Source organism: Prinia subflava, chromosome 9, assembly GCF_021018805.1.
Source record: "Prinia subflava isolate CZ2003 ecotype Zambia chromosome 9, Cam_Psub_1.2, whole genome shotgun sequence".
NCBI classification, from domain to species: Eukaryota; Metazoa; Chordata; class Aves; order Passeriformes; family Cisticolidae; genus Prinia; species Prinia subflava.
This window is the reverse complement of record NC_086255.1, coordinates 11,445,371-11,471,989: the sequence shown is the minus strand read 5'-3', so window position 1 is coordinate 11,471,989 and position 26,619 is coordinate 11,445,371. Positions and strand designations below refer to the sequence as shown.

Here is a 26,619-nt window from a genome sequence, read left to right as displayed (position 1 = left end):
TGCTTTATATATGATCATTGCTGCATTGAATGGAAATTAAAACTCAAAATGTATGACATAAAATTGATTTTATATATAAAACTGTTTAAAAATGCTTGATGCATAAGTGAAAAAGCACATTTTTCAAGCTAAATTTTGAACTAAGTAATTTATTAAGTAATGAAAATACTGTTTGTAGGTAGTGAGTTTAATTGACTGTAATTTTCAGAATTTCTGAGCAAGGAAAGCCCATTGTTTAACTCTTTATTAGTATGTGTGGAAAAAAAGGAAGAGCAAGAATTTCTGATCTTTATGTTCCAGATGGTTTCTCAAATTTGGATATGCTGAGCTAGCTGATTGAATAAAATGGAAATGTATTCCCTCTGCAGTCTGAAGAGGCTGCAGATGTTATACTTGGTGTTATCTTCCAGCAAAATCTGGTAGCCTGTCGACTCTGCTAGTTCCATATTTTGAAATTTTAATTTAGGCAGTGAACAACTAAATATTACATATATTTGATTTTTAAGGGTTCCATAAGTATATTAACAATATACTATAACATAGGTGTCATAATGTAGAGTTTAATGTTAAATAGGGCTGGTTTTTTTTTCAGAAACAGAGATGTCAATTATAATAAAGAATTTCTGTAAACAATTTGATATAAATTAAATTATTTTATTTTGTTCTCTACATTGAGGAGATGGTTTCTAAAGTATTTTTTTCCTGCCTCAATTTCATGTGTTGTAAGTAGTGTTTTAAAGGGATATTATGGCCTGATATAATCATGCTTCTGTTTGGCTTTCCGTGGGGAGACCCAAGAGCTAATGTAGAACTGGGGTCTAAATCTGTACAAGTCCATGAAGTCCAGAACTCTGCGAGGAGCCAGCTGAGAAAACAACATCATGCTGTGATTTGAAGCTCAGGGACTTCTAGTGCAAAAGTGGTATCTGCATTATTTACTGAGACTTCAGGAACTTTTCTTCCACTCCAGTCACTTGCTGAGTTTATGGCTCTTTTTTTAGCACAGGATTCCAGAAATGGTAAATTATAGGAACTTCATTTGAACCTAGCAAGGAATAAGCCTTTTTTTTTTTTTTTTTTTTTTTTTTTTTTTTTTTTTTAAATTCATAAGGCTCTGATTCAAGGGAGGGAGAGGCAGAGAAGTTAAAAAATTAAGTGAATCCTCCTCCCCTATGCTGTTTGTGGGTATCAAACCCTAGGCTTGTGAGAGGGACACATTTAAGTAACTCCATGTGCTAAAATTTCATTAGAATTGTGCCTTGTCTAAATAAGTAGTTAAAATCAAATTACACTAGGTCCTCACAGATGAAAATGAGCAGAGAGGCAGAAAAGTTGAGTAACATCTTTTTCTCATCCAAATCAAATTAGATGCTCATTGTCCTAAAAGCTAATAGGAATTTTACAGGCATGAGCTATTTAAGCTGGTGATACCTTTGTGGGCACTGAATTATCAGTAAATATTTACTGATATTGGTGGTACTCACGTGATCAATGCCTCATAGAGTGAGATTTAATAATGTTCAGATCTGTGTGTTAAAGAAAATGTATTAGAGCTTTTCTGGTGTAAATTGGCCTAGCCTGAATTGCTCAAAATGTTTGCTATGTCCTCAGCCAAAACAAAAGATACCATGTGAAGGGGATTGTTGTGAACCTAATCATGAAAAAGCACAAAAATCTATTTTCTCAACTGAGCAAAATGCAAGGCAATTAATTTCTAATTTGTGGTTATTTTTCAACTCAATTTAATTTATGTAATTATTTTTCCATTTCATTCCTAGGAGCTTGAAAAGGCCTGGAAAATGGTGGATAGAGGCTATGAACGGGAACAGAAAACTAAGGAAACGATTGATTCACTGAAAAAGGAAATTTCACAGCTAAATAATTTAATGAAGGAAAGAACTGGACAGGACTACAAGTAAGTTTTCCTCAGGGAGAGGGAAAGCCTGATCTGATTTTCTATTATTCTATACCTTGTGTAGCCATGTAGACACAGTAGAAAACAGAGATCATTTCTGCCTTTTCCTTTTCTCGTGAATACACATTTATTTGCCTGTGTGTTTATGCAGTGAGCAAGTACAGAATCAGGCTCTGACTGAGTTCATTCAGCATTGGATTAAGCTGAGAGATCAAATAAAATGAATACTATGCACTTTCTCAGTATGTGTCATATTGTTTTATCTGACAAACCCCTCAGCATACTTTGAGAATAGGATCCTGTCAACATTTTTACATTTCACAGCAGCAAGGTCAAGTAGATAAATCAAGAATTCAGGACACTTGATTTCTCTTCTGTTCCTAGCTTTGTTAGAAGGCTTCAATACTGTCTGTGCTCTTGTTTGTATTTATATTTATACACTTTCAAGATGATACTTTGGTTTTTTTTAACCAAACATGCATAGAGGGACCTAGTCTGAGATGGAGCCTCTAAGCCACTGCATTGTGCATAATAATCATCCTCTGGAGCTGCTTAGAAGCTCTTCAGAATCTACTGTTTGTAGTATCAGGTCCTCAGAGACTGCTTATGCTGTAACATTAAGTTAAACTCAAAGGTAAGATTAAGTGTATTGACCATGTAGCCTGTGCACTTTCTACTGAAATGGCTGGTGGTTGGCTCTCCTGATTATGGCTTGAAATTTTCACACTGTTTAAGGTATTTATTTATAATAGCATGCAGGATATGTATGGGATTTGCTCGTCTCTGCACTCTCTGTGTGTCCAGGCTGCAAACACAGGAAGTCTTCAGCGTGCTCAGACACTTCCCCCTCCAAGGAATGTGGCACACATGAACCACCTGGGTCCATGAGAAATCCACTCCTTCACCTTCTGTCCCTGAAATGTTCTGGACCTGTTTAACAGCTTTCCTTGGATATAAAAGCTTGGTCTTTCAACCTCCCCCTAGTATAACTCTCCTTATAGTCTTCTCTCTCTGGCTGCTTTTTGCCTTTTCCTGCAAGAGCCAGGAGCTGCTACTTTGCCAACACCTCACTCCTGTTTCCAGCTCTGCCCAGAGTCTCTGCTGAGACCTGCCAGCTCACAATTTCTTCTTGAAGTTCCCTCTGTATTGCCCTCCAGCTCCGTGCTGAAATTCCCTATCCAGTGACAAGGCCATGAGACTAAATACCTTCTTTGCAGATTTCAGCCTTGAAAACCTTATAATCTTTTAGAGCAATTAGGCTGCTTTTTAAGACCGAGCTTGGACTTCCTTTCATACTGTAAATGTGTCAAAACAGAGAGTCAGTTTTTATTTTTACATTATGTGATGTAAGACGTAACTCAGTTTGGTGTCCAGTCAGGTAAGTTGCAGAGAGACTGGTTGCAACAGTGTAACATTTTTGGTCCCAGACTAATTTTGCAGTGGGCATAGAAGAGGGATTTTTTTTCCCTCTTACCTTTCTGGGAAAGGGAAGGTTTATTCAGACCCATGAGGATGTGATACAACAAGTAAGAGTTTTGACTTGGTTGATGATGACTCTCATCACAGTCAATAAAGGATATAATTCAATTGACCATCAGTCTTAATACAGAGGAGTTTGAAATGAAAAAAAAAATTAAACTTCTCTTTCTCTCAAGTCTTTCTCTGGCATAGGAGGAAGAACAGAAATGGCCTGTGACACTGCTTGACTATTGTTTCCTTGCTTCCAGTGTTGAGGATTTGCTAAGATTTCAAGAAGAGATAACAGAGGAGCGAGACCAGCTGTTGTCAGAAGTTGTGCAGTTGCGTCAAAGTCTCGCTGAAATCACAGAGCAGCAGCAGGAAACAGAAAAGGCAAAAAACGAGGCAGAGCAATCCATTTTGCAGGTCTGTTCTATCACCAGATGGTGATTTTAGGCTTTGTCCTGAGCCTTTCTCCACACTTGCAATTGATCTCCAGTGACTAAGTACACTCCTACCTGTTCTTTTGCATCTTAAACATTTTCAGGAGTCCTCTAATGGACTCTGCTGTGAATGACTTTTATATTTTTTCTGTAGTTCTAGGCTATGTACTTTGCAAAGTGTATTGTTGTGTGCCAGCTGCTTCCATAGCTTCCCAATACCCCAGCGAGACCAAGGCTGGTTTTTGTGGATTGTAATCATCTTTAATGCTGAAGAAATGTTTTCTTCATGGATGAAGAAAACATGGATGTTTTCTGTATTGTAAATCCTTATGCCTTGAAAGAGACACTTAGAACATAGACCTGGAATGGAGATTCTTGGTCTTTTGCTGTTGGCAGTGGTTGACATACTATGAGATACCATAATTTTTAAGAATGTATCAAAATCTTAAAAAAGACTTAAAAAATAATGAAGTTATTTTCTCTCCTCTTCTTTATGTGAAGCTTTTCCATATCCTTACTTTTTTCATGGCTAGGGACCTCCTACTTTCTTCTGTACACTGATTCTGGATTACTGTTTTTCAGCTTAGATTTTTCACCACACAGTTGTCAAAAAAGAGCAGTCATACTCCCATCTCAGCTTTACATGATCAGGCTTTCTGTTTTTCTGACCACCTGATTAGACAGTTGTTCTTTGTGATCAATATGTATGACTTTCCTGAAATGTTTAGAGCAGCTAGAGACAGAGAAGGCTGGATCAGTGGAATAGCCAGTGAATGGAAAAAGATGGGAGATGGGATACAGAACTCTGATATATCAAACATATAAGCATAATAATGAGAAATGAAAGAATTAAAGCAGAATATAAGTAGGGGCTGGAGCAAGACACCAGAAGAAAGGAAGAGTAGAAAACCACACTTAAACAAGGAACAGAGGAGAGGTAGAAGGAGCATTTGGCTTTCAGTTTTTTATAAATCACAAATAGGAAAGTAATGATCAGTCTGGGTTTCATGCATAGAAATTGTTTCCATTTCTAAAGCAGATGACTAGGAATGTACTAGAAGAGAATATAAATCCTTTGTTTTTCTGACAGCATTGTGGGCATGAGAGAAAGGAGTCAAAACTTGTTGAATCTTGGCAGCCTTAATCTTCTGATACTCACTTAATCAACCCTTAAATTTACAGAATTGTTACAGCATTTGTAATCATCTCCCATTCTCCCAGTATGAAATTATTCTCCACTTCAGGCTGCTTAAATGACAATGTCTCTTTGAAGATCCTGTTGAAGGCCCTGTCAGTTCTGGCAACTTTTCATCTGTGGGCTCAAAGGGGGAGGAATCCTCAAGCAAAGAACCTTTCAATTGCTGGTCCCTGGCTGAACTGAATATTTCCATATGGATCAGCCCCCTGTGTCTCCTCTGTGCTGATTCTGCTCCATCAAATTTTTGTGGAGGGAGAGAGCAGGAGTCACAAGACAGTCTAATAAATATGAGAAAAATTTCCTCTTTCAAAGTTCCTACACAGGAACTTTGAGAGTAGAAAGACTGAGACCAGTTGTGAAAATGACCACTAGTCTGACATCTCTCTCTTTCCTTTAATATCAGCCAGTCAGAGAGAATAATAAAAAGAAAAACCCTTGCAGTACAACATCAAGCCCCAATTAATTTTAATGCTGTATTTAGAAAGTACCACTTTGCAAGTAACTTACAACAGTAAAGACATTTGTGCCATTGCATCTCCACAGGAATGCTTTTATGTTTGAACTGTAGCAGACCCTTTTGTCTGGGTGAACTGAGTGGTGTTTAACAAATTTTTGTCATCAGTAAATAGGGTCCTCATGCAGAATTTCTATTCAATCCATAGAAAATGTTATTACTTCTGAGAAGATCTGGCATGTAGTGGTGGTTGCAGTAATATAGAAGCTCTTGTTTTTAAAATCAAGCATTGTCAGAGAGGTGAGAGGACTTGTTTAAGAATTTAAAATTGCTTTCTTCTCTATTATTACAGCTTCAGCAAGACATCCAGCTGCGTCAGAATGAGGAATTACGAGAGACACAAAAGAAGGAAAAAATGGAGACTGAGCTGAAAAATCTTCTAGCTGAAATGGATAACAAGCAAGCTGAGGTCCAGAAGTTACAGCAGCAAATAGAGAATGACAAAGAGGAACAACTGAACATAGAAAATAATCTTAGAGAGCAGAAGGTAGGGTACATGGCACACTGTGTTCATCAGGTCTAAGATTAGAATAAAATGTGTAATTAAGAAGAAAACGGATTTTCCTGAAAGGAGAGGGAGGGAGATTATTTTAAGTTATTAACTTTTAATAAACATTTATTTTTATATAAATATGAATTTACTAATAAGTATGCAAAGCTTGCTGACAGATTTCAGATAGATTTCTCACAGAAATGGGTAGTGGATCGTAATGATATTGTTCATCTTGAAAAATCACAGCAAATGAGACAGTCCGTGAAGAGCGTGGATGATCTATAGGAGCAGGAGACTGCCACGCTGGACTTCTGACTATATTGCCAGTTTTGCTATTGATTGTGCCTAGTGGCATTGGTAAAAATAATTTTACCTCCATTCCCTTCTTTCTTCTTTTCCACAATGATTTTTATCTGCCTCTGGAGCCTGTGAAAGGGCATGGAACTGTCTTCATAAACCTTTTTGATTGATTTTCCTCATTCTGTTTCTAAAAACTTTATCTGGACATGTCCTAACATAGTGTTCTGCAAGTGTGTGAATTTTCAGGTTTTCAGTCCATTTCCCCTGACTTTGGGAAACTCTCAGAGAAGCAATTTCAGTAAATGGCAGGGGAGATCTCATCACTGTAAGCCAGTCCTACCTCAAGGGAAACTTCTTTGTGAGTTGTGTATATCTTGTAAATTTATGACTTTTATGGCTTTTTCTTCCCTTCATGTCCCTGGTTTGAGAAGGTAGAGGTCTGCACCAATTTTTAGTCAACACAAAGTCTTAATAAAATACTCAAAGAGATAGAGAGAAGACATGATTATTTTTTTAATGTCACTGATTTGATGCAGCTTTTCAGGGCAGCTCCATCATCTGCCATGGCAATCACATTGTATATACAAATCCTGGTTCTGTTCCATTTTTCCTCCTTTTTATAGTCTCTTTCAGCCTTTCAAAGTGTAGATTTTGGGGACATTCAATTATCTAAACTGTCCTGGAAACCAAGAGTTCACATAAAGTACTGTGTGTGGGCTAATTAACCAGACTTGTGCATTGTCTTCCTTTCCTGTGCTGGCTTGAAGGTGTCTGTGAAGGCCCTGAATGGTCTTTTGCTAGAAGTCTGTCCAAAACACAGGCAGTCCAGCTGTGCAAGGGTCAGGGTAGAGATCTTCAAAAGAAGGTGACACAGCTATTGCAATCTCATTGGGTTATTGTCTCTACTGAATTGTAGTTGTCTGTTATGCCTGCTATTCTTTTATTCTTATTTTATTAGAAATTTCTAATGAAATACCCTTTCTTGCATGACATTGAAAATTGTTTGATACAGCTGCTATAAGTTTTATCCCACTCCTGTCCAAGACTCAATAAAGGATTGGCTTAAACAGTGTTATTCTGACATTTGCAATATAAAAAAAGAGTATTCCTTGTTTTTACACCAGATTCTGCTTCTCTTTCTTTAATGTTTTTTAAGGGCACAATATATATTGACTTCATCAGGAGTGAAAAATATGATGGTTGTTCTTTTCTCATTTATGTCTGTAATATCTGCAAAGAAATTTCCATCAAGCAGAAGATCAATCTGGTAGCTCCAGTATTGAAATACATATAGAAATCACAAAAACACTATTCAAGATGTTTAACTGAAGACAAATTAAAGACCAAAATGGTTTATCCTGGTCTCAGCAAACCATGTACCCAGAGAAATGTTATCAGCACATTAATGAAGGATGCTGGCTCATAAACCAGAGCTCACCTGCCCTCTGCTGATTGAAGTGATTTGAATCTCATACTCATTTTCAGTAATTGTATGCAGCAAGCTGTATTATATGATTGTTGCCAAATGCCTAACAAGAAGTAAAATATCTGTCTGCCACTTGCAATAAAGACGTGCTAAGCTTCCAGAAAAAAAAAATAAGAAAGACACTGGATGTGTTGTTCACTTGAAATTATGATTTCTCCATGTCACTATGACCATGTATCATATTTACTAGCATTAGTAAGTTCATAAACAGAAGACTGGCTTTTAAGTGACAATTTAGGTGACAGTCTGCAGCAGCTTTTGTCTCCTGGGCAGCAGGAAGGTTCTGTCTTCAGGTGTATGTAGACATGTAATGAGATTTAGAAGAAATAATAGGATTGTTCTTTAACCTAACAGATCTTGAATGAAAAATCTGGTAAGGAACTTGAGCAATTGAAGATGAAATACCACAAGCTCAAAGAAGAGAATGAGCAGCAGAATGCAATGATTGATGATGTGATGAAGGACATTGGTCAGAAGACAGCACAGCTGAAGGTAAATTCCAGAAGGTGCATCCTACCAGCTGTATCATTGCAATGACATTTACCACTTGGGACAGGGATGACTTCAGTTGTTGTCCTGATAGTTTCCCATGGGTAGTTTTGGTGGAAACATGAGAGGTTTTTGGACTAGATCTGGCTGATGCTGGATGCAGTTCTTTCTATGGCAGTACCATGGTCATGGTAGTCTTCAACCCCTTCATCTGACCATGTAGGACCTGTTCTCCTGTTTCATAAAACACATGAACCAAAATGCTCAACACACTCTGTTCAAAAAGGACAGGTGGTCACAAACATGGGGTCTCTTCAGTCCTGAGATCTTCAAATGAGAGTAATGACTTTCTTATAATGATTAACGTAATTTGAGTTTTGCCAAAATCCATAGAAAAATGTTAATAAATTATAACAGTGGTGTCCTGGATAGTTTCCACTGAAGGGAATTGCTTTCAACACTAAAATTTCTTCCCCCCCAGGTATCAGTTGAGAAAGTTAAATATAAGTAACCAAGATGGTGTTTACTTTCAGATCTAAATGGTTTTATTGCCTGACTTCACAGTCATTTTATACAACTCAGAAGAAGATGAATTTCAGTTGAGGAAGAATTAAAGGATTCCAGCATATTCTTTTTTAGGGTACTTTGAGAGCACTTGACAAAGGGTAATGTCTAGGTGTTGGATGCTATTATGCTATTTACCATATCTTGCATTTTGTGTCACCATTGGGGTTAAAACACAAAACATTTTAAAATTTAGGTAGAAAATAATTATCTTGAGTTTTATTAAGTTTACCTAATTCACCTAAATAAAAAGCTTGCCAACAGAGACTGTTAGTCTGATAGAAACAAACCCCTGACAGATTAAAAGCTCAGTTCACAACTAATACAACATAGATGATTCTGATTTGGATCCTTAATGGAGGATGGTAGAAACTTTCTTTCTGTTGTATTTTATTAGGCAAACTGAAGAATGTTTTTCTCAACTGTTTGAAAAACAAATTACTGTCTTTTCCAGGTTATCTGGTTTTATCATTACCAATACCATCATTGTTTAAAACTTTACAAATATGACTTACGTCTGGGAGTTTAGAGTGTCAGAGGATTTTGATTCTATGACCTTATCCTGATTTCAGGGAAAGCTGATGGAACTTTTAGAGTCATGCACATGGACTTCTGGGAACAAAAAAAAAAAAAAAAGAAGATACTGCCCAGTTAGTAGTTAAGCCAGCTACTAAAGCTTAAGAGCCCTAGTCATGATCTGGGGTGCAGTTTTTGTAAGGATTGTGCCAGCAGTACCATCCTGCAAGTGTGCTGAGTGCTATGCAGTGTGAATTGTCAAAGTCCTCTTAAACCTCTTGAAGGTTATTGTCAGTAAGAGCTGAGGAGATTCCCATTCTCCCAGAGGATGCTTCACAGCAGGATTCCCCATCTCACAGTAAGCATCTGAGGCTCTAAGTGGAACACTGTACAACCTAGCAGTGGCACTGAATTATACAAAGTTACACTTATTTCTTGAAAGGACAAAGACTGTTGTGATTATTGATTATGTTTTCCAGTAACCAGTTATTTGATTTGTATTGAGCTGCTGTTTAGGGACATGCAATCAGACCACACTGCAGATATCTTTTTCATCACAGTCACTGCCTAGTACTTCAATGAAAATAGAGCTGCCTGGTTTTAGTCTGCTGGACTAATTGGGTAGTGCTGTGTGACATTTGCAGCTGGAGGTTCTTTATTGATCATCTTCCACATTAAAGTGTAAGATTTGATTGTCATTTTCCTTTCCCAAGCTGGCTTTGTTTAAATGATTTTAAATACTGTTTTATTAGCTAATTAACTTTCTGCAGCTGACCCACAGCACTTGTATGTTTTCTTCCTGAGTTTCATGGAGTAAAAATAAAAAATCATTTTCTTCTTTCTTTCTGTGTATGCTTTCTCTCCCTGTCACAGTGGACACGGAAAGAACCACACGAGGACACGCTGGTGAGCGAAGCAGGAAAAAGGGGCGAGTTTATTTACAAAACTCAGTTTTATACATTTCCTATGGGGCCTGTGGATTGGAGGATGGAATTCCACCTCTCAATCCACATTGGTCAAGCCAACTGTCAATCACCTTTCTCCTCCCACCTAGAAATAGGTAAACAATGAAAGACAGCAAAACATGGCCAGTGTTCATAGTAGAAAGTGTGATAAGGTGAAATTTCTGACTCCAATATGAAGAACATTACAGAAGGCTTAGAAAAGTCTTCAAAACCAGGGTGACATCTCCCCTTTCCTTGTTGCTTTTCTGTAGGAGATAGAGGACAAAGCAGCTCATATGCGCGTTGAAATTTCAAAGCTAACCAAAGTAAGAGATGTTCTCCAGCATAAGCTGCATACTGCAGAGGAGCAAAAAGTTGATGCAGAACATGAAAAAAACATGCTAAAAAATCAAATAATCAGACTGGAGAAAGGTATGTGCCTAAGAGATAGGTGGATCTGTTTTCTGAGGTCTTCTAAGTTATTCTAGGTACCCAGATAAGCATTGACATCAGCCAATACGTAGGGTTGTAAAACCTGTTCACAGCTAATTGAACTGGTCATGTAATGTCAAGGCATTAAAAAAGTCCACTAAATAGTTTCTGCATTTTTAACAGCTGTACAGTTTGAATCCAGAATTTATTTTCCTCCATCTTTTTCTCTAGAGTTAGAGACAGCCAAAAAGGAGGCAGAGACTGACAAGAGAACCATAGATGGGCTTGTGAGGGAAAGGGACATGCTAAACCAGGTGAGTTTGCATTGGTTGTGCTGATAGGCCTCACAGCTTGAGAATGAAATGCTCGTAAGCTTAAACATTCACAGCAACACAGAAATGTAGAATACATAACATTAAATTAAATCCTTCAGATTTCCTTAAGGAGATGTACAAACCACTTCTTTTCTGTGCAGTGAAATATTGTTAGTATCCATAAACACACAGAAGATTTCCAAGTTTTAACATACAAACCATCAGGGAATTCAAAATGCAAAGTCATTATTTGGTATCCAAAGAGTTTGTTACATCTGTGCTTTTACACTCTGTATTTTATGAAATTTAGTGTTAATCTAGGCTAACCAAGTGTTTACTAATAAAAGAACAACCAGAGTGTTGATACACTTGCAGCTTGGCAGACTTTGAGTAGTAATCCTTGCTTTTAGATCTATTTCTCATACTGATTGTTTCCCATCAGCCCAAGGTTCTTCTACTGCAGGCTAGCATCTCATGTTTATGGGCAGTCCTCAAGTGTTATTTACTAAATTCGGTGCTAAGAGATGATTTCTGGCATGCTTTATTTGGTGTAGATTCACTGTCCTGTGTCTTGAATCTAGCAGAGGCTCTGATTTGACAAGTAACAAATATTTGTTTGGTATAGGGAAAGAAATTTTAAAGTGGGAGCAGGAGGCTGATTTTGTAAAGATGTTATGTTGATGTTTTCTCTTTATTCTTTATGCAAAATTTTTAAGTAAGCTTGGTTAATTTCAAGCTTGAACTTTCTATTTAAGACATATGGAAAGAAGAATATTTGGCTTTATTGTTAATGTTACTGGCTATTGGGATGCTGTACAATCAAAATGCCTTTAAGCTGGTGAGGATTTTCCAGTCATTACTTATATGCACTTGTAAACAATCCTGTCAATTTTATTTTGTAAATGCAGTTAACATTGTAATGCAGTTATGCATTTGTAATGCAGTTAAAACACTTGTGTTTTAACTTCAAATCAGAAAAAGCTCTCTTTAGCAGTTGTGCTAGAGATTTTGTTTTTTTAAATCAGATTTGGGGTTCAAGTATTTCAAGGGAAAAAAATTAGATAAAGAATAATAACTTTGAAAAGTCCATAATCCACTTTGACCATGGCGTGCTTTTGTCAGAGTGATGACAGTGTTGCATTTTCAGCTCAAGACTCATTATTTTTTGTTCCCTATAGAACTTGATCAAGGCTACAAATGCAACTCAGAAGCAGATAGATTTGGTGAAGTTCCATGAACAGTCAAAACAGAACTTGGAATCAGAAATCCAAAATTATAGGATAGAAGCTCAGAAACAAAGGAAGATTATTTACCAATTGGAGAAGGAGAGAGAGAGTTTCATCAAGGAAACGAGTGAGCTCAAAGAGAAGGTAGGAACAGCTCTTTGTGCAAGGGGTTCTTTCCTGTCTTACTCTCAGCACTGTGAAGATGATACAATAATTTTCTAACATGCCAGTGGGAGAAAGCTTGGATTTGTGGTCTTCATACAGTGTACAAATACTTCTTATTGTCAATTCATGTTACCTGCTACTTCTTCAGCTCTCGCTAGGGAAACCTTATCAATGGGAGAGAGACTTTTTAATTCTGTGAGAGCCTTGGAGTCCAGCCATGTATTGCTCTTACTCAGCAATCATTTGGCAAAAGGAAGGAGGGGCTGAAGTTCAAACCAAGGCCTCCTGACTTCTTATACATGAGTCCCACTCATATGCAGTTGGAAGTTTATACTTTGATTATTCTGTCTCATCTGCAAAGGGCCTTATCTTGCATATGACCACTGTCCTAAAATCAAGGCCAGTGAGAGCTAACAGTGCTTGACATCTTTGTAAGGTACTTAACATTTTGAGGGCTTACTCCACTATATGAAAACATCTCAGCATGTTCAAGATAGACTGTGAAACAGTTTTTCCAGGAGCAGCTGCAGAGAAATACTGCATAGAATTTGTGTTGCCTGCTGCCCATTATGATGTATAACTGTATTCCTGATGGAATAAAATCAGGAACATGTTCTTAACATGTTCCATTAATTGCTGAGTATCACACTGGAGAGCCCTGCAAGGAGCTCATTGATTTACTGGGATTAGCTTTCAAGTGATTTCAACTCAGAAGTTATTTGCTATCTTTTCACAGTAAAATTATCCTTCCAACTTCATGTGTCCAGGGGTTTTTAAATCATTTTGAAATGGTATATGCTCTATTGCCTGGAATACCTCTTGTCATTTCCTTGTAAATAATATTCCACAAAAGTGAGATTTGTCTTGTTTGCGAAGTCATATTTTGCATCTTTCTCTCATAGTGCATTTCTAACAGTGTAGATATGAGTTAAGAACATTGTAAACGAGGGCCAGAGAGTAATTCATAGCACTCAGAGCTACAAGGCTCTTTCTTTTAATTCTGTTTTGGGTTGCCCATAATATTTTGAGGGTGAGAATGACAAATGTTTGCTTGCTTACTTTTTTTCCCCTGCCACTTTGGGTGTAAATTTTCTATCACTTCTTATAAGGCAGAGGCTCAGTAAATAGCTTGTGACACTTGAGCAGTTTGTATAATCATGCCTGCATTGTGACTCCAAGTTCCCAAAGGACTGGCAGGCTTCCTTGGCTTCCAAAGGGGCAATTCCTGACTCTGCTTACGGGTGAAGAGCAGCAAGAACACTTTTGAGCACAGGAGTATGTGAGACAGCAGTCTTGTCTGTCAAGTCCAAATGCAGGGTAGGAAGACACAGGATCAGGATTATCATGTAAATAGGTAATATTTAGGTTAACTGTTTGACCTATTCAGACTTGAGAAGGTGTGTCAAAGCTGCAGGAGTCATTTCACAGCTGGTGGGGAATGAGCTGCTGGTGGCAGTATGGCCAGTCAGTGCTCTGCCATCACCTTTTGCCAACCTGGTTTTGCAGGAGGGTGCACCCCACCTTTGGAATTGCATAAGAGCTGGAAAAGAGCCAACCCATCTAAGCCCAGAGATGCAGCCATGCTGGCTCTGAAAGCTGTCTGGCTATTTATAGCAGCACGTACTCTACAGAGCTGCAGAATTCATCTTCCAAAATCATCATTTACTATTAACTGATGAACAGAGTCTGCAAAGTTATATACACAACATTAAAATATTTTTGGGGTGAGAATTCCTGCCTGACTTCCTCTTCTAACTATTGCCTTGGCTGACTGCTTATTTTCAAGTCAGTGCCACTTGTTAAAAGTCTTCCTTCTAGATTAGCCAGGACGAGTGAGAAAAAACATCTGTTTTTCTTTGTTATGTAGCCTGTATTACTGGGCACAACTTTTAGCAGATTTTTTCCTTTTTGAATTGTAACTCTTAAATTATGAAGTGTTGGTTTTCTGTGTAAGGTTTAGGCTGGTGAAAAGGAGGCAGTGAAATATCCCTTTCAGTCCCATCTGAACTGTTCCCTGGCTATGTTTTCTGAGGGGTCACAAAACCACTCTTTAAAATGTTGGCTTTTTTCATATAAAGCCTTTTAAAATGTTAGTTTACAGTTAACAACCTATCCAGAAAAATGAAAAGATATGTTTCTTTTTCTAAATTCACATTATCTTTTGAAAAACATGATGTTCATTAGACATATCATCAAGGCCATGGCAGCACTTCCTGGAGTGGTTAAAAATGGATAAGCAAATAAAGGACAGCACCATTACTGACATATTGAGTAGGTTCATAGGTAAGTTCATATTTCAGCTAAACAGATAACCAGTAGTAGATGATAATGAAGTGTGCAGATAAAAATCTATGAGGATACAAGAAAAACTATGAATACCAAATCTTTTATACCTAGCTTTGGGCCCTCACTGCCAAATCTGAGATGTGGTGTGCCTACTGACTAAATAAGAGTTGAGGATGCTCAGGCTCCCACGGGGCTGTGTTGTGAAACACTGCATGAATCTTTTCTGTATTTATAAGAGAGAATTATTTGGGTTTAATCATTCCTGAAAAAGCAAAGTCAGCATGTAGCCTGTGAGTACAACTCAGAAAACTTTGTCCACAATCTTACTGCACTTATATTGGATCAGAACCAAGTAAAACACTTACAAATGCAGTGACCTACTTTCAAATCTTGCTCCAGCCTATGATTACCATAGTGCAGATAGAAAACATGCCTTATTGGTTTCTTCTCTGTGCTATTACTATTGGCAGATTGTTTAAACAGCAAAGGAAAAGGCAGGAGGAGGTTATAAACCATTTTTGTATTGCATTGTAAGCAGTTCCTGGGATCACCTGAAGACAGCTACAATGTGCTGGAATTGTATGCCTGCTTCTGTAATAAAATTTTTGATATTTAGCTCTCCCCTATCTTCAAAGTTGGTTGGAGGTACCTGGTAGAATATTTAATTATTTAAGCTCCTGCCCCATAGTTAGGCCTCCCCAAGGCTTTACTGCTGAGGAAGGGACAACACTGTAAACTGACTTTGCAGTTACTGACTATTGGATGTAAACATTTGTCTTCTTCTTGTACTTTGACATACAAGCATGAATTTTAGCCCAAACCTCTACTTTTAAAAGTGGAGTTAGGAGAAAGGGATATGAACTGCATTTGGAAATGGAGTTCTAGATTTTGTCTGTATGATTCCTCAGCTTTTTTTAAATGCCTAATTTATTTCTTAGCTTTAAGGATGGCATTGTTTTCTCCTCCTGAGTAGTGAACATGGTAAACTGTTTTTGATATGTGTGCTCCTTAGTATTGTTTTTGTTTCTTATTTTTTTTAATGCTGAATTCTATATGAATGCTGCTTCCTTGAGCTCCTCAGTTTTCAGCTTTGTATAGCAGGACAAAGGCTTTTGTGTTTTTAAAAAAATAATTTAGAAACTCATCATAATGATTAGCAACTATTTGTATTTTTTCCCCTCTCACATAGCAATTATTATGAATTGTTATGGTAGCAACTGCTTAATAAAGGTGTCTATAAAATTTTGCATTTTTGTTTATTGACACTGCATGTGATCATCTTCTTTCTATAGTCTACAGTACTCCATTCTCCTTAGGTAATCTTCACATAATTATTTTTCACCTTTCATAGAAGCAACTTACTTAGAACTAGTGTAAGTTACATTAAATGACCTTATTATAGTAATTAGATATGAACAGTTTGTGATCATCAACTGTTTGTGGTCACGTGCACGGCTTCTTGGAAAAACATTTGTTAATTCATCTTATCATACAGTTGACATCCAAAACAATATCCAGAATCTAGGTTTGCTTCATAAATAAATTGTCTATTCTTGATGGAAACTGTTTATGTTGATTTTATTGCACCCACTCTGTGGCAATATTTTCTTTCTGTACCTTGTTGTTAAATTAAATATGTGCACCTCTATAAGTTTTAGTCTTGAGTAAAATGTAAGTATCAGATTAAAATACAATTTTGTCCCACATAAGCAAGTCACAAAGGTTAACTTCTATTTGTACTGGAGTAATTTTCAGCTGTAGTTAAAACTGCTTATCACAGAGATTTGAACTTGTCATTTTAGACAAAAATCACAAACTTTGTCCCATCATTCTAATCTTGTGATGATGGTTTAATCACGTTAATTTCTTTCCTCTTGTTTCAGGTCCTTCAGCACATGAAAGATCTTGAAATACATCAAATACAGATCTGTGACTATGAGAAGGAAGTACAAGTGCAAATGATTAAGTTAAAACAGCAAAAAAACCTTTGTGAAACTCTAAGAGCAGAGAGGACCCTGTACAGTAAAAATCTTATTGAAGCCAAGGTAAAAGGATACATTTTCCTTGTATTTCTCTCTCTGCTTTTGTTTTTTCCTGATTTAATTTTGTTGAAGGGAAGCTCAGTGGATCGATGGCAGAAGTGGTTTCTTCGTTCCTGTGGGTTTTGGGGAAATGAATGTTTTAGGTCCCTCAAGTTTTATCTACACCATTTGTATTTGGACTGGAAATAGGAGTTCACAGTCATCATGTGGAAATATTCCTGCTTCAAACCATGCATAAAATCATGGTACACTGGAGCCACAGAATCATAAAGCCATGCTGCCTCCTGTCTGTTTTATCCCTTTAGGAATTGTATGCATGTATGTGAAATAGGGTATAAGGGAAATAGGATTGCCTCCTTAGCCCTGAATGGGTATGCACATTACTGTAAATAATGATTTAGGAAGCAGAGGGAACACTTTCCCAGCTGAAGTGGAATTTTCTGACAAGAACCCAATGCTTCCACCTTGCTTGTTTGTTTCAGAGTGTGTCATTTTCCTCGGGAGATGATTCTTTCTGTTCATATCTTCTCCTTGGGGATCTCACTAACAATACCAGAAGAAGAGAACAGACCACTTAAGGATATATTCTGTTATTCTGATGTAAAGATCTAAAATACTACACCAATCCTATTGTAATTGGCAGACACTGGGACCCTGGATAGCTGTCATTTTAAGCCTTGGGTTATTTCTGAATAAGGATTTATGACATAAACTTATATAGTAAATTACAAATTTAAACTTAGGTTTGAATAGGTAGGTGTTTTGTTTGAGAAGCACATGGGAATGAACTGTCAAAGTTCCTAACCAGCTGTGTGCTCAATTTTATGAGGAATGCACCATTTTGCCATTTATGTGGGATGCTTTTACTTGACCTTAGTCTCTCATTAGTGGATGCAGTGTTGGGATTCTTGCTTGCTCCCAAACAATCTCTCAGGAGAAATAAGGTTGAAAAATCACAGTGATTATTTTTTCCTAGTTATTTTTATTTTAAAACAAAATAAATTTGGTTATTTATAAAGAATGGGCATCTGTGTGTTGAGTTAGAACATGGAGCAGCCTTTTGGTCTTTGGGTTTTGAATGTTATATGGTGGTAACACTATGCTGTTCACAGCTCCAGTTGTTAGAGGCCAATATTTAGACTTTAATAGCTTACTTGTCATACTACAAAACTCTTCTAGCAAGTCCTGTGTGAGAAAATAGCCAACCCCAAAAGATCTTTTGGCCAAGGCAGTGTTATGTTTAGCAATGAGAAAAATAACTATTCAATATTCAGTAATGGGTCAGCCAGTCATGAAAGGAAAAAAATAAAAGAGGGTTGTTTAAAACATTATGCCAAATTCTTTCTTGTTTGGGGAAGTAAAATTTGTACAAAGTTGTTTATTTTCAGATTGCTTAATGTGACATGATCTCATGCCCACCTTGCCAGTGGTCTCCATAATATTCAAGTCATTAAAACAGAAAAGGCATCCAGGCAGGCTGTTAATATGATATGAAGACCTGATGCTTTCATCCTGGGGGTTTCTTTTGGTGTTAGGAGTTCATTTATTTAAGCAAGTTGATGAGGAGACCAGTTTGCAAAATTGTGTGTTCTTACTGTTCTGCATGAAGTAAAAGAATTAAGAATGTATTTTGGTGTGTCTGGGCTCTAAATCTCTAAATCTAAATCTCTGTCATCTTTTACTACACCTAAGAGATTTATAGGTTGTGTACCAAAGACAGCTTATAATAACTTTTGTTTTCATGGAAGTGGCTGGACATGCAAACAGCTGGGCCTGGTGACATCTTACTGGTAATCAGGACTTTCTCTGTGCAGTTTGGGTGAAGACTGGCATCACTCAAGACCTTGCTCAGCTACGTTAAGCACTTCAGGCAAGAAAGCATCCCTCATTTGTCGAGTAAATCCACACCTATGGTGGGGAGTGCTGAAGGAGCTTTAAGTTACCCTGATTTAGTACTGGAGGAGGATGTATTCACATGAGAGGTTATGATCTCTGTGAGGTGATAGGTTCTAGCAGAGGAGAAACACCTCTAAAGCTGCTTTCATTGTATCCAGAAGAGCCTGTCTGTCTAAGCATTGACTCTGTTAGCTTCCATTTCATGGCATAACATGTGCTGTCACTGTGCTGAGATGAAATGCTAATTTTGTACAGGCAGGCACCTTTGTGCTGTGAGTAGAAGTATTCCTACAGACCTTGTCTCTCTTCAGTGCCACCAGCCTTTTTGCTCTGTGTTCAAGCTTAAAGTATATGCTAAATATTTTCACAGAGCCTTCTCAAACACTGAGCCCTCTTTTGCACTTTGCACCTCTGTGCAAGCTAGCATATATTGGTATCTTACTGAAGGCTATGTTTGCTTGCACAAAACAAGCTTATCTGCAAAGATTTGTGCCCAGCTATGTACGACCTTATTGTAAAAGCACATTATTAGATGCAGGAAAACAGGTGGACATGATCAGAATCTTACTGATTTGGATTGACTGCTAGTTCTTAAAGTGTGTCTAGCACTTTAAACTAAATATATCATTAAAATCATGATTGATGGTCATTATTTTGTCAGTGTATCTTTTAAAGGTTTTTTTTATTGCAATGTCATGCTGGCATAAACAAAAAAATTGTTGTTTAATGAAACTGTTTTGTTCTGTTGGATTAAAAAGTGATGTCTTATAGCAGGTACAGCAAATCTACTTTCATGCACCATGGCTACATTTTCCAACATCTAAATAGCCTGAAGTCCACATCACAAACAATCTCTTGCTTTAACCCTCTCTGGGATGACACTTCCTATTCTAACAGGATGAGATAGCAGAAATGAAGATGAAACTGAAAGCTGCCACACGTCAGCTGGATCATCTGAAAGAGGAGCTCAAGGAAAAGGATGTAGCCCTTGAGAAAGCACATGTGGAATTCCAGCAGTCAGAGGACGAGAAAGAGTCTTTGAAAGTAAGACCCTTGACACAGATACTTTCTTGCAAAGGGTGGGTTCCATGACTTCACAGACTGCATTGTGTTCTGACCTGTGGTAGTTGTTTTGATGTATTTTAATAAACTATTCTGCAAGGGAAGCACAAGAGCTCGGTACCTTTTAGAGATACTAGTTGCAGAAAACAGTGTATCTGACAAATTTGTTCTCTGCCTATAATTATAGAAGGTGAATCCTGAATTGTCTGTTGGAAGCTTTAAATCTCTTGATGACTGAACATGTTTTACTAAAAAGTTCCCTTTTGCTTGCAGAAATGTTGATTTTGTGGATAAACTGATTCTAGAAAATGTTTTAATGCAGACCCTTATAACTCAATCTTTTTCTTTCTAAGAACATTTTTCCTTCTACTGTTTTTCTGTGCAAACCCCATTATATGGCACCATGTTGTATTTCTATGTAACTAGCAAGCATTAGTCTTCTGGGAGTTAGGCAGTGCCTTTTAGTAGGTCCCTCTGCACAGAAAGTTACTTTAATATTGTGGTATAAAGCAGCAGGAATCTGTCATAAATCAAAGGAAATCTGAGCTTGAAGCTCAGGTTCTTTTTCTCAGTGCTGGCTGCAGCCCATCCTTAGATAAGCTATTAGATTTGTGGTGGTATCTCAACCCAATTTGCTGTACTCTGAAAAGATTTATGGAGTTGCATTCACAGGAGTTTATTTTTAACCTTCACTAAGCACCAGGAAAAAAATACCAGGAAAAAATGCAAACAATACCCCCCAGAAACAAAAGTTCCTCGTCACTTTTCACAATGTTTTCTTTTGTCAGTTTATTGCTTTGCTGCAATGACTCCTTGAATTTTCAGCTTCTCTCAGCACATTACAGTTATGACAAGATGTCAATAGGGCTTTGTAAAAGGGTGATGAATTTGTATTTTTGTACCTGATCTGTCTCAGAGATGTTCTATCAGTGATGGAGAAGTCAAACAGCATCTGATTCCCTGTGTGCAGCTTTCTGCCTTAACTAGTCCCCTATTCTGTCTCATCACCTCAGAACTGCCTGCCATTTATTTGACAAACACATGATTGTCAAATACCCACTCAATTATTCACCAGCAGGTTTGTCCATGCACTGGCATGACATTGCTGACTTGCTTCAGGGCATTGTGGTCTTCTACCTGAGTGTCACTGCTGAGCACTAAACCAGAGAGAATTCAGAGGGAGCTGATTGTCACAGGCACAGAAAAACCCAATTATTTGTGTTGCAAGCCAGCATCAATTTATCCTGTTTGCACTGATGTGAAGGAAGTAAGAAAGCTGTTCCTGGGAAATAAGTTTAAAGAATGTGCTAAATCATGGAGGACTGGGATTCATAGGAATGAGATTGTACAGACATGCTCACCTCAGATGGCATAAAAGGCTCAAAAATGTGTAATCAAGTAAACCCAAGCTCTGTTAAAGCCAGTACAATGCCATCTTTTGGCTTCAGTTGGCCTTCATGCAGGGCTGCAGGTTAGAGTTGTTTGACAAAGGATCTTAATATTGAAAAAGAATCTATCTATGGCCCTCGAGACTGGAGCTACTGGCAAGTCAAGTGCTTTGTATAATTTTGTAGATGTTTATGCTTTTTTTTTTTTTAGCATTTTCTGGAAATCCGAATTTAAAATCTAACTTGTTATTTCAGCATTCTGTGTTCAGTCCCAGTTATAACTTTCGTAAAACTCACCTTTTCCTCCCCCTTCTAGTATACTATTCCAATAAAAGTATCACTTGCACTAATATTTCAGAATCTAAACAAGAATTTAGTTTGAGTTTGGTTTGAGACATTTGTTTAGATCCTATATATGTTATTTTTTCTTGCTGACTATTCCTCTGTTCTTACAAATTCTCTGAACCAACTTCAAGTGAGCTGTGCTGATTTACAGCAGTTTTAGACATGACCATTTTTCTGTTTGTGCAATGACTGTGTTTATTCATTTCCTTTTCTATTACCTGATGTACACAGACCCTCGTACTGTGGTTCTGAGCATATTTAATCTAACTGCAAATCTTTGTGTGGCTTTAAGTATTTATGTTCCTTACTAAACAAGGCAGTTTAGATTTATTTTAACTGAGTGTGTTCCAATGAGCTTTGTTTATAACAGTGTTTGCTGACCGCATCTAATGCCACTTCTTGTTTACAATTCATATTTTTCTGACATAAGGAGACCATAGAATTGCGATCTATTGAAATAAATATTATCCAGCAATGCCAAACACATGAGCAGTTTTACAATTGTGGGCAGTTTTTGTACAGTGTTGATTGCATTTCAAGATGAAATGACTTGCATTTTTATTCAGCTGATGAATTCTGATGAATATCTGACACTGGCTTAGAGAGCTATGTCTTACATATATAGGAAAATGAGAATTTTATTAAAGAAAATGAGAATGAAACAAGCGATTTTATTACGATGATGGAACTATTTCTGTCGTAAATCGATGTTTTTGCAGGTGCAGCCTTCATCACAGCCTCATTCTTTCAGCATTGGATGATGCTTGTTCCCAAAAGGCAGCTTGAACATCATCCTTTATAAGGCTCAGAGTTGTGGCAAAGTCTTTGAGTTGAGGCTTGAAAGTTTTCATATCTATGAAAATGAACTGTGGTGAGCTAGTTTCACCTTGGCTCTAATAGCCTAACAGTGATAAAAACTTGTAATAATCCAAGAAGATCCTATTAGTTTTTATCTACATACATGCCTTGAATTATGGATTTTGTGACAGTGGGATGGAATGTCTGGGCACATTCCAGTGTTAGTTTGTTGTGTTGGTGCTGTACAGCTGCTGTAGCAGTGTGTTGCTCATCTTGCTTAGGGACAGCCCCTCTTTTCACAGTCTTCCTCGTTTACACATTCACTAAACAAAGTGCTGTGACTCTTAAATCTTGCTGTTCCCTTCCTGGTTGCCACCAATTCTTTTATTCCAGTCTGAAGCCTTTCTTGAGTTGATGCTGCTTTGTATTATACAGCAGAGATTGTTGCCCTTTTCAGCAAGGTGAACTGTCCTTTCTCACATCCCAGGCTGAGTGTGAATAACAACTCCATGGAAAAGCTTTCTAAATATGTGCTGTATAATTAAAAAAAATTCAATGAGGCATCCCTGAATTACGACTTGAACCATTGTCATAGATAAAAATCCTTTAAAATTTCTGTTATGTTTAAGACAGTTACATTAAAATAGTATTTACAGTATTTCTTTATGGGTCTTCATGCTTGATTATCTTGGTGATTAGTTATCAAAAACTACCAAAATGTGTACCTCTCAGGAAGCTAAAAGAATGTATGAAATATTTTTAACTCTTAATTGTAGGTTTCTGTAAGGGGAAGTTATTAATTAACAGTTGTTCACCTATATTCTTTATCTCCATCAGGCTGAACTGCTTAAAATGACAAAACAGGCTCAGGAAACCAAAGCCTATATTGCAAATCAGGAGGCAGAAGAGAAAAATCTCCTAAAAATCATTGCTGAAGCTGATGCAGAGAGACTGAAGCAGAAGAAGGAATTTGACAAGGTAGGAATCCCTGATTTGAGATTTCAAATATCCTGCATTCTGTTCCCTCATTTGTCCAGTGTATTTTTCAGATGAAGATTCTTAGCTACTGTGAATGTGAGAGTACTAAAGCTTTATAATGCCATTAAAACCAAATTGTTAAGATACTGAAGTGAATGAAATCTGTTGTTGCCCAGAATGCAAAATCAACAACATGGAGGCAGAGGTCTTCAATGAAAAGCTGCTCCCCACCAAAAAAAGGGGCCAGCCTGTTTATTTCTTTTCCTTTTATAATTTTGTGGGTCTGGTAGCAGATTGGCTTCTGGGGTTACTACCCCTTAACCCCACTGGCCAGACCAGCTGTCAACCAACATTGTTTTCAGGCTGGAAATATGTAAGCAAAGGACAGTGAACAAAAACAAGAAAGGTTGTTTATGTTCCAGAGTGTGAGAAAGTGAAAAACTGACCCTTAATATTGTACAGTAACTAAAGAACTGACTCCATCTTATAAGCAAGTAGAAGGCTTTAAAAAAATCTCAGAAAAACCAGGGCAACAATCTGTAGTTTGTACTATTCAGGAGATCAATCCCTTATAGGAGAAATTAATAGGTTCTTGCCATATTTCTTCAATTAATGACAGTGAAACCTCTTAACGCACGGGGTTTTGACTGATACAAGTATCACCATGGTACTTTGGGGTTGTGTGAAGCAAGTGTGAGTGAGTTGATGGCCTTGCCCTGTGCTCAGGTGCTCTCTGAGAGGCATGCCCTGGGGACCCAGCTCATCCATCGCAACGAGGAGGTGGCGCTGCTCTACGAGAAGATAAAGATCCAGCAGGCCATCCTGAACAGGGGCGAGTCCGAGTACCGGCACAGGCTGGAGGACATGCGCATTCTCAAGCTGGAGATCAGAAAGCTCCGGCGTGAGAAGGGGATACTTGGCAAGAGCGTGGCCAACGTGGAGGAGCTCAGGTAGGAAACCCAAGGGAATACATTTCCATACTGACTGCAGCCATGGTTTTGTGTCTGAGACAGAAAATATGCTTTATTCATAGTAAAGATTTGTATTGACAAGTGTTATACCTTGGAGAAGGGGTTTGGTTTGAACTCGAGCACAGATTGGATTAAATTCATTAAACAGCTTACCAACAATTAGGAAAATCATTGAATTATAGTAAAATTGAAATACAGTAATGAGGAAACAAGAGATCTTGGCCAATGTTGAAAGAGTTTCCATATTTCCCCTTGTACTGTGAGTTACTGCCTACAGAATAAGCCCAACAACAGCAGTGAAGGTGTTCACAGTCCAGTGAACTACTTAGTGGTACAATGGTACAAGGCCTAGATTAGTGGAACTCCTTTTGGTTAAGCAGTCCACAGAGTTTGGGAGACACTTGACATATTTATAACAAAACTGTGTTTTCAGAGCTCTCTCCTTCCAGATTTATATGCATATCTTATGAGAAAGGTTTAGTTAAATTTTCATTGAAGGTTTTGTTTCTTTAGAACAGCAATTTAATAGCCCAAACATGATTTATCTCCTCCTTCTCCAGCTCAATGCTTCTTTTCTTGTTTACCTCTCCTGTATTTAAGGTGTATTCTTTCCTGATGAAAAACTGGTCATTTTCTAAGAATCAGTCTTGATTTGTAAAGAGAGGCAGTTACATTTTTAGCAGATAACCATTGTACCAGTTTGGTGTACCAGCTATCACAGTTTGGGGTGAGATCTTTACTTTATCAGTATAATTCCATGGCTTTCAGCCAGCAGAACAAATTAACTTCAGTCCGTGGTCAGTCCCATTGACTCCAGTGGAATTATGCCAGTTTGATTTGGTGAAACAGAAAGGAGGACTGGGCACACAACATTAGCAATTGCAGTTTTCATCGACTGACTGCAGATAGGAATGGGATTTGAACTTGCTGCCCAAATGCATTCAGCTGAAAGTCTGTTACTGTATTGAAACTCAGTGATGGTATTGAAGTGTGGTGTGCTGCATGCCATGATGGGTGGATCAATTCTTGCTAACTGCAGCAGCAATCTCATACTTTAATGAAGTCCAAAACCATCATGAAAACTGCCTGTCGAAAAGACTCCATTTATCACTTGTGCTGCTAATTAGCTTTCCTGATTTGCCAATTGAAATTTGAGGTTTTTTGTCCTCTTCTATAACCTTGTCCAACCTCACAGTTAAAAAAAGGCCTTTTTCCCTCTAGTGAGCTAAATGCAATTCTGAGCTTAGTAGAAAAAGATTCAGTGGTGGAGGAGGCATGTCACAATCTTCCTCTTCCTTTTGACCTTGGAGAATTTAGAGGAGCCCATCACTAAAGTGATAAGGGTCAGATCATTGCAAAATGTGCCTTTTCCCTTGCCCTTCAGTCCCCTATTCCCACCATAAAAGCCTAGCTGTCAAAGAATGTTAGTAGTGGTCAATTAATTTCAAATTCAGCAACAAGTCACCTCTGAAATTCCTTGAGGAGATGTAATAAAAGAAATCAAAGTTCAGTTCTCTTAGGAACAGTGTCCGTCATACTTAGGTCCTAGAGTGTGTTTTATTTAATGGATTGTGTAAATCATGTAGATTTAAAACCTTTCAAACACAAGCTGTTAGCTTCAGCACAGGAGTAACAGGATATGACCCATAGCTGAATTGTAGGTTGATGAACTAACTGTCCTTCTGTCCTTAATGTACATGGGAAGATGTGAAGAGTGAGATCCAGTAGTGTGTGGAGTAGATTCCCTGGGAGCTTCTTTTCTGAGCCATTCTTAATGAAGCAAGTAAAGAGGTCCAACTGTGTTATTTTATGGTTCCACCTGTTTGGTGGTATCAGTATTGATGGGTTTTGCCACCACAGTATTGCTGTAGTGGCAAAGGGACTCTTTGTGCTTTCCATGTAGTGCTTCCTGTGCACCACAGTGGATGGGAGAATGATTTGTTCATGTCCATATTAGTGCCTTGGTCACACTGAGGTATTTTCAGTGTGTTATTTCTTTTTATTTTATGCTGCTCTTCAGATGGGAGTTTAATCGCATGCAGAAGGAACTGTTAAAGGAACAGACTCGGTGCAAAATTTTGGAAGAAGAACTGCAGAAACCCTTGCAAGTTCACAGATGGAGAAAGTTAGAGGTGATGTGTGAGGATTTTGTGTTTTCAACGCTCCTATTATCAAATCAGTGACCCAGCAAAAGCCTATTTCATTTACTGTTACACAAATGGTGTGGAGGGACTGGGCAGACTGAAATTTCCATAGCACCAATGGAATCCTTGCCTGCTGAGTGCTTTCCATGCACAAAGCAATCAGTGTTATTTTTGTGTCACTTTCTCAATGAAAAATTGCAGGGGGATTTGTGAAGAGACAGTGCTAAAGGGAATAAGAAGTGATTCCTTAAT

The 26,619-nt window shown here is 37.8% G+C and overlaps 1 protein-coding gene across 3 annotated transcripts in view; it reads left to right on the top strand.

The window, feature by feature from the left end:
* CFAP58 (cilia and flagella associated protein 58) overlaps window positions 1–26,619 on the top strand; it is a 57,672-nt gene that overhangs the window by 4,810 nt on the left and 26,243 nt on the right. For all 3 annotated transcript variants that reach the window (XR_010081296.1, XM_063405355.1, XM_063405356.1), the window contains exons 3-14: window positions 1,779–1,915; window positions 3,643–3,799; window positions 5,821–6,015; window positions 8,162–8,299; window positions 10,593–10,752; window positions 10,984–11,066; window positions 12,245–12,436; window positions 16,627–16,788; window positions 19,579–19,725; window positions 23,112–23,252; window positions 23,979–24,202; window positions 26,244–26,355. Coding sequence is in view for 2 of the 3 variants with exons in the window: in XM_063405355.1 (XP_063261425.1) it covers window positions 1,779–1,915; window positions 3,643–3,799; window positions 5,821–6,015; window positions 8,162–8,299; window positions 10,593–10,752; window positions 10,984–11,066; window positions 12,245–12,436; window positions 16,627–16,788; window positions 19,579–19,725; window positions 23,112–23,252; window positions 23,979–24,202; window positions 26,244–26,355 (1,848 nt within the window). In the remaining variant the exon portion in view is untranslated. The remainder of the gene's footprint in view (window positions 1–1,778; window positions 1,916–3,642; window positions 3,800–5,820; window positions 6,016–8,161; window positions 8,300–10,592; window positions 10,753–10,983; window positions 11,067–12,244; window positions 12,437–16,626; window positions 16,789–19,578; window positions 19,726–23,111; window positions 23,253–23,978; window positions 24,203–26,243; window positions 26,356–26,619) is intronic.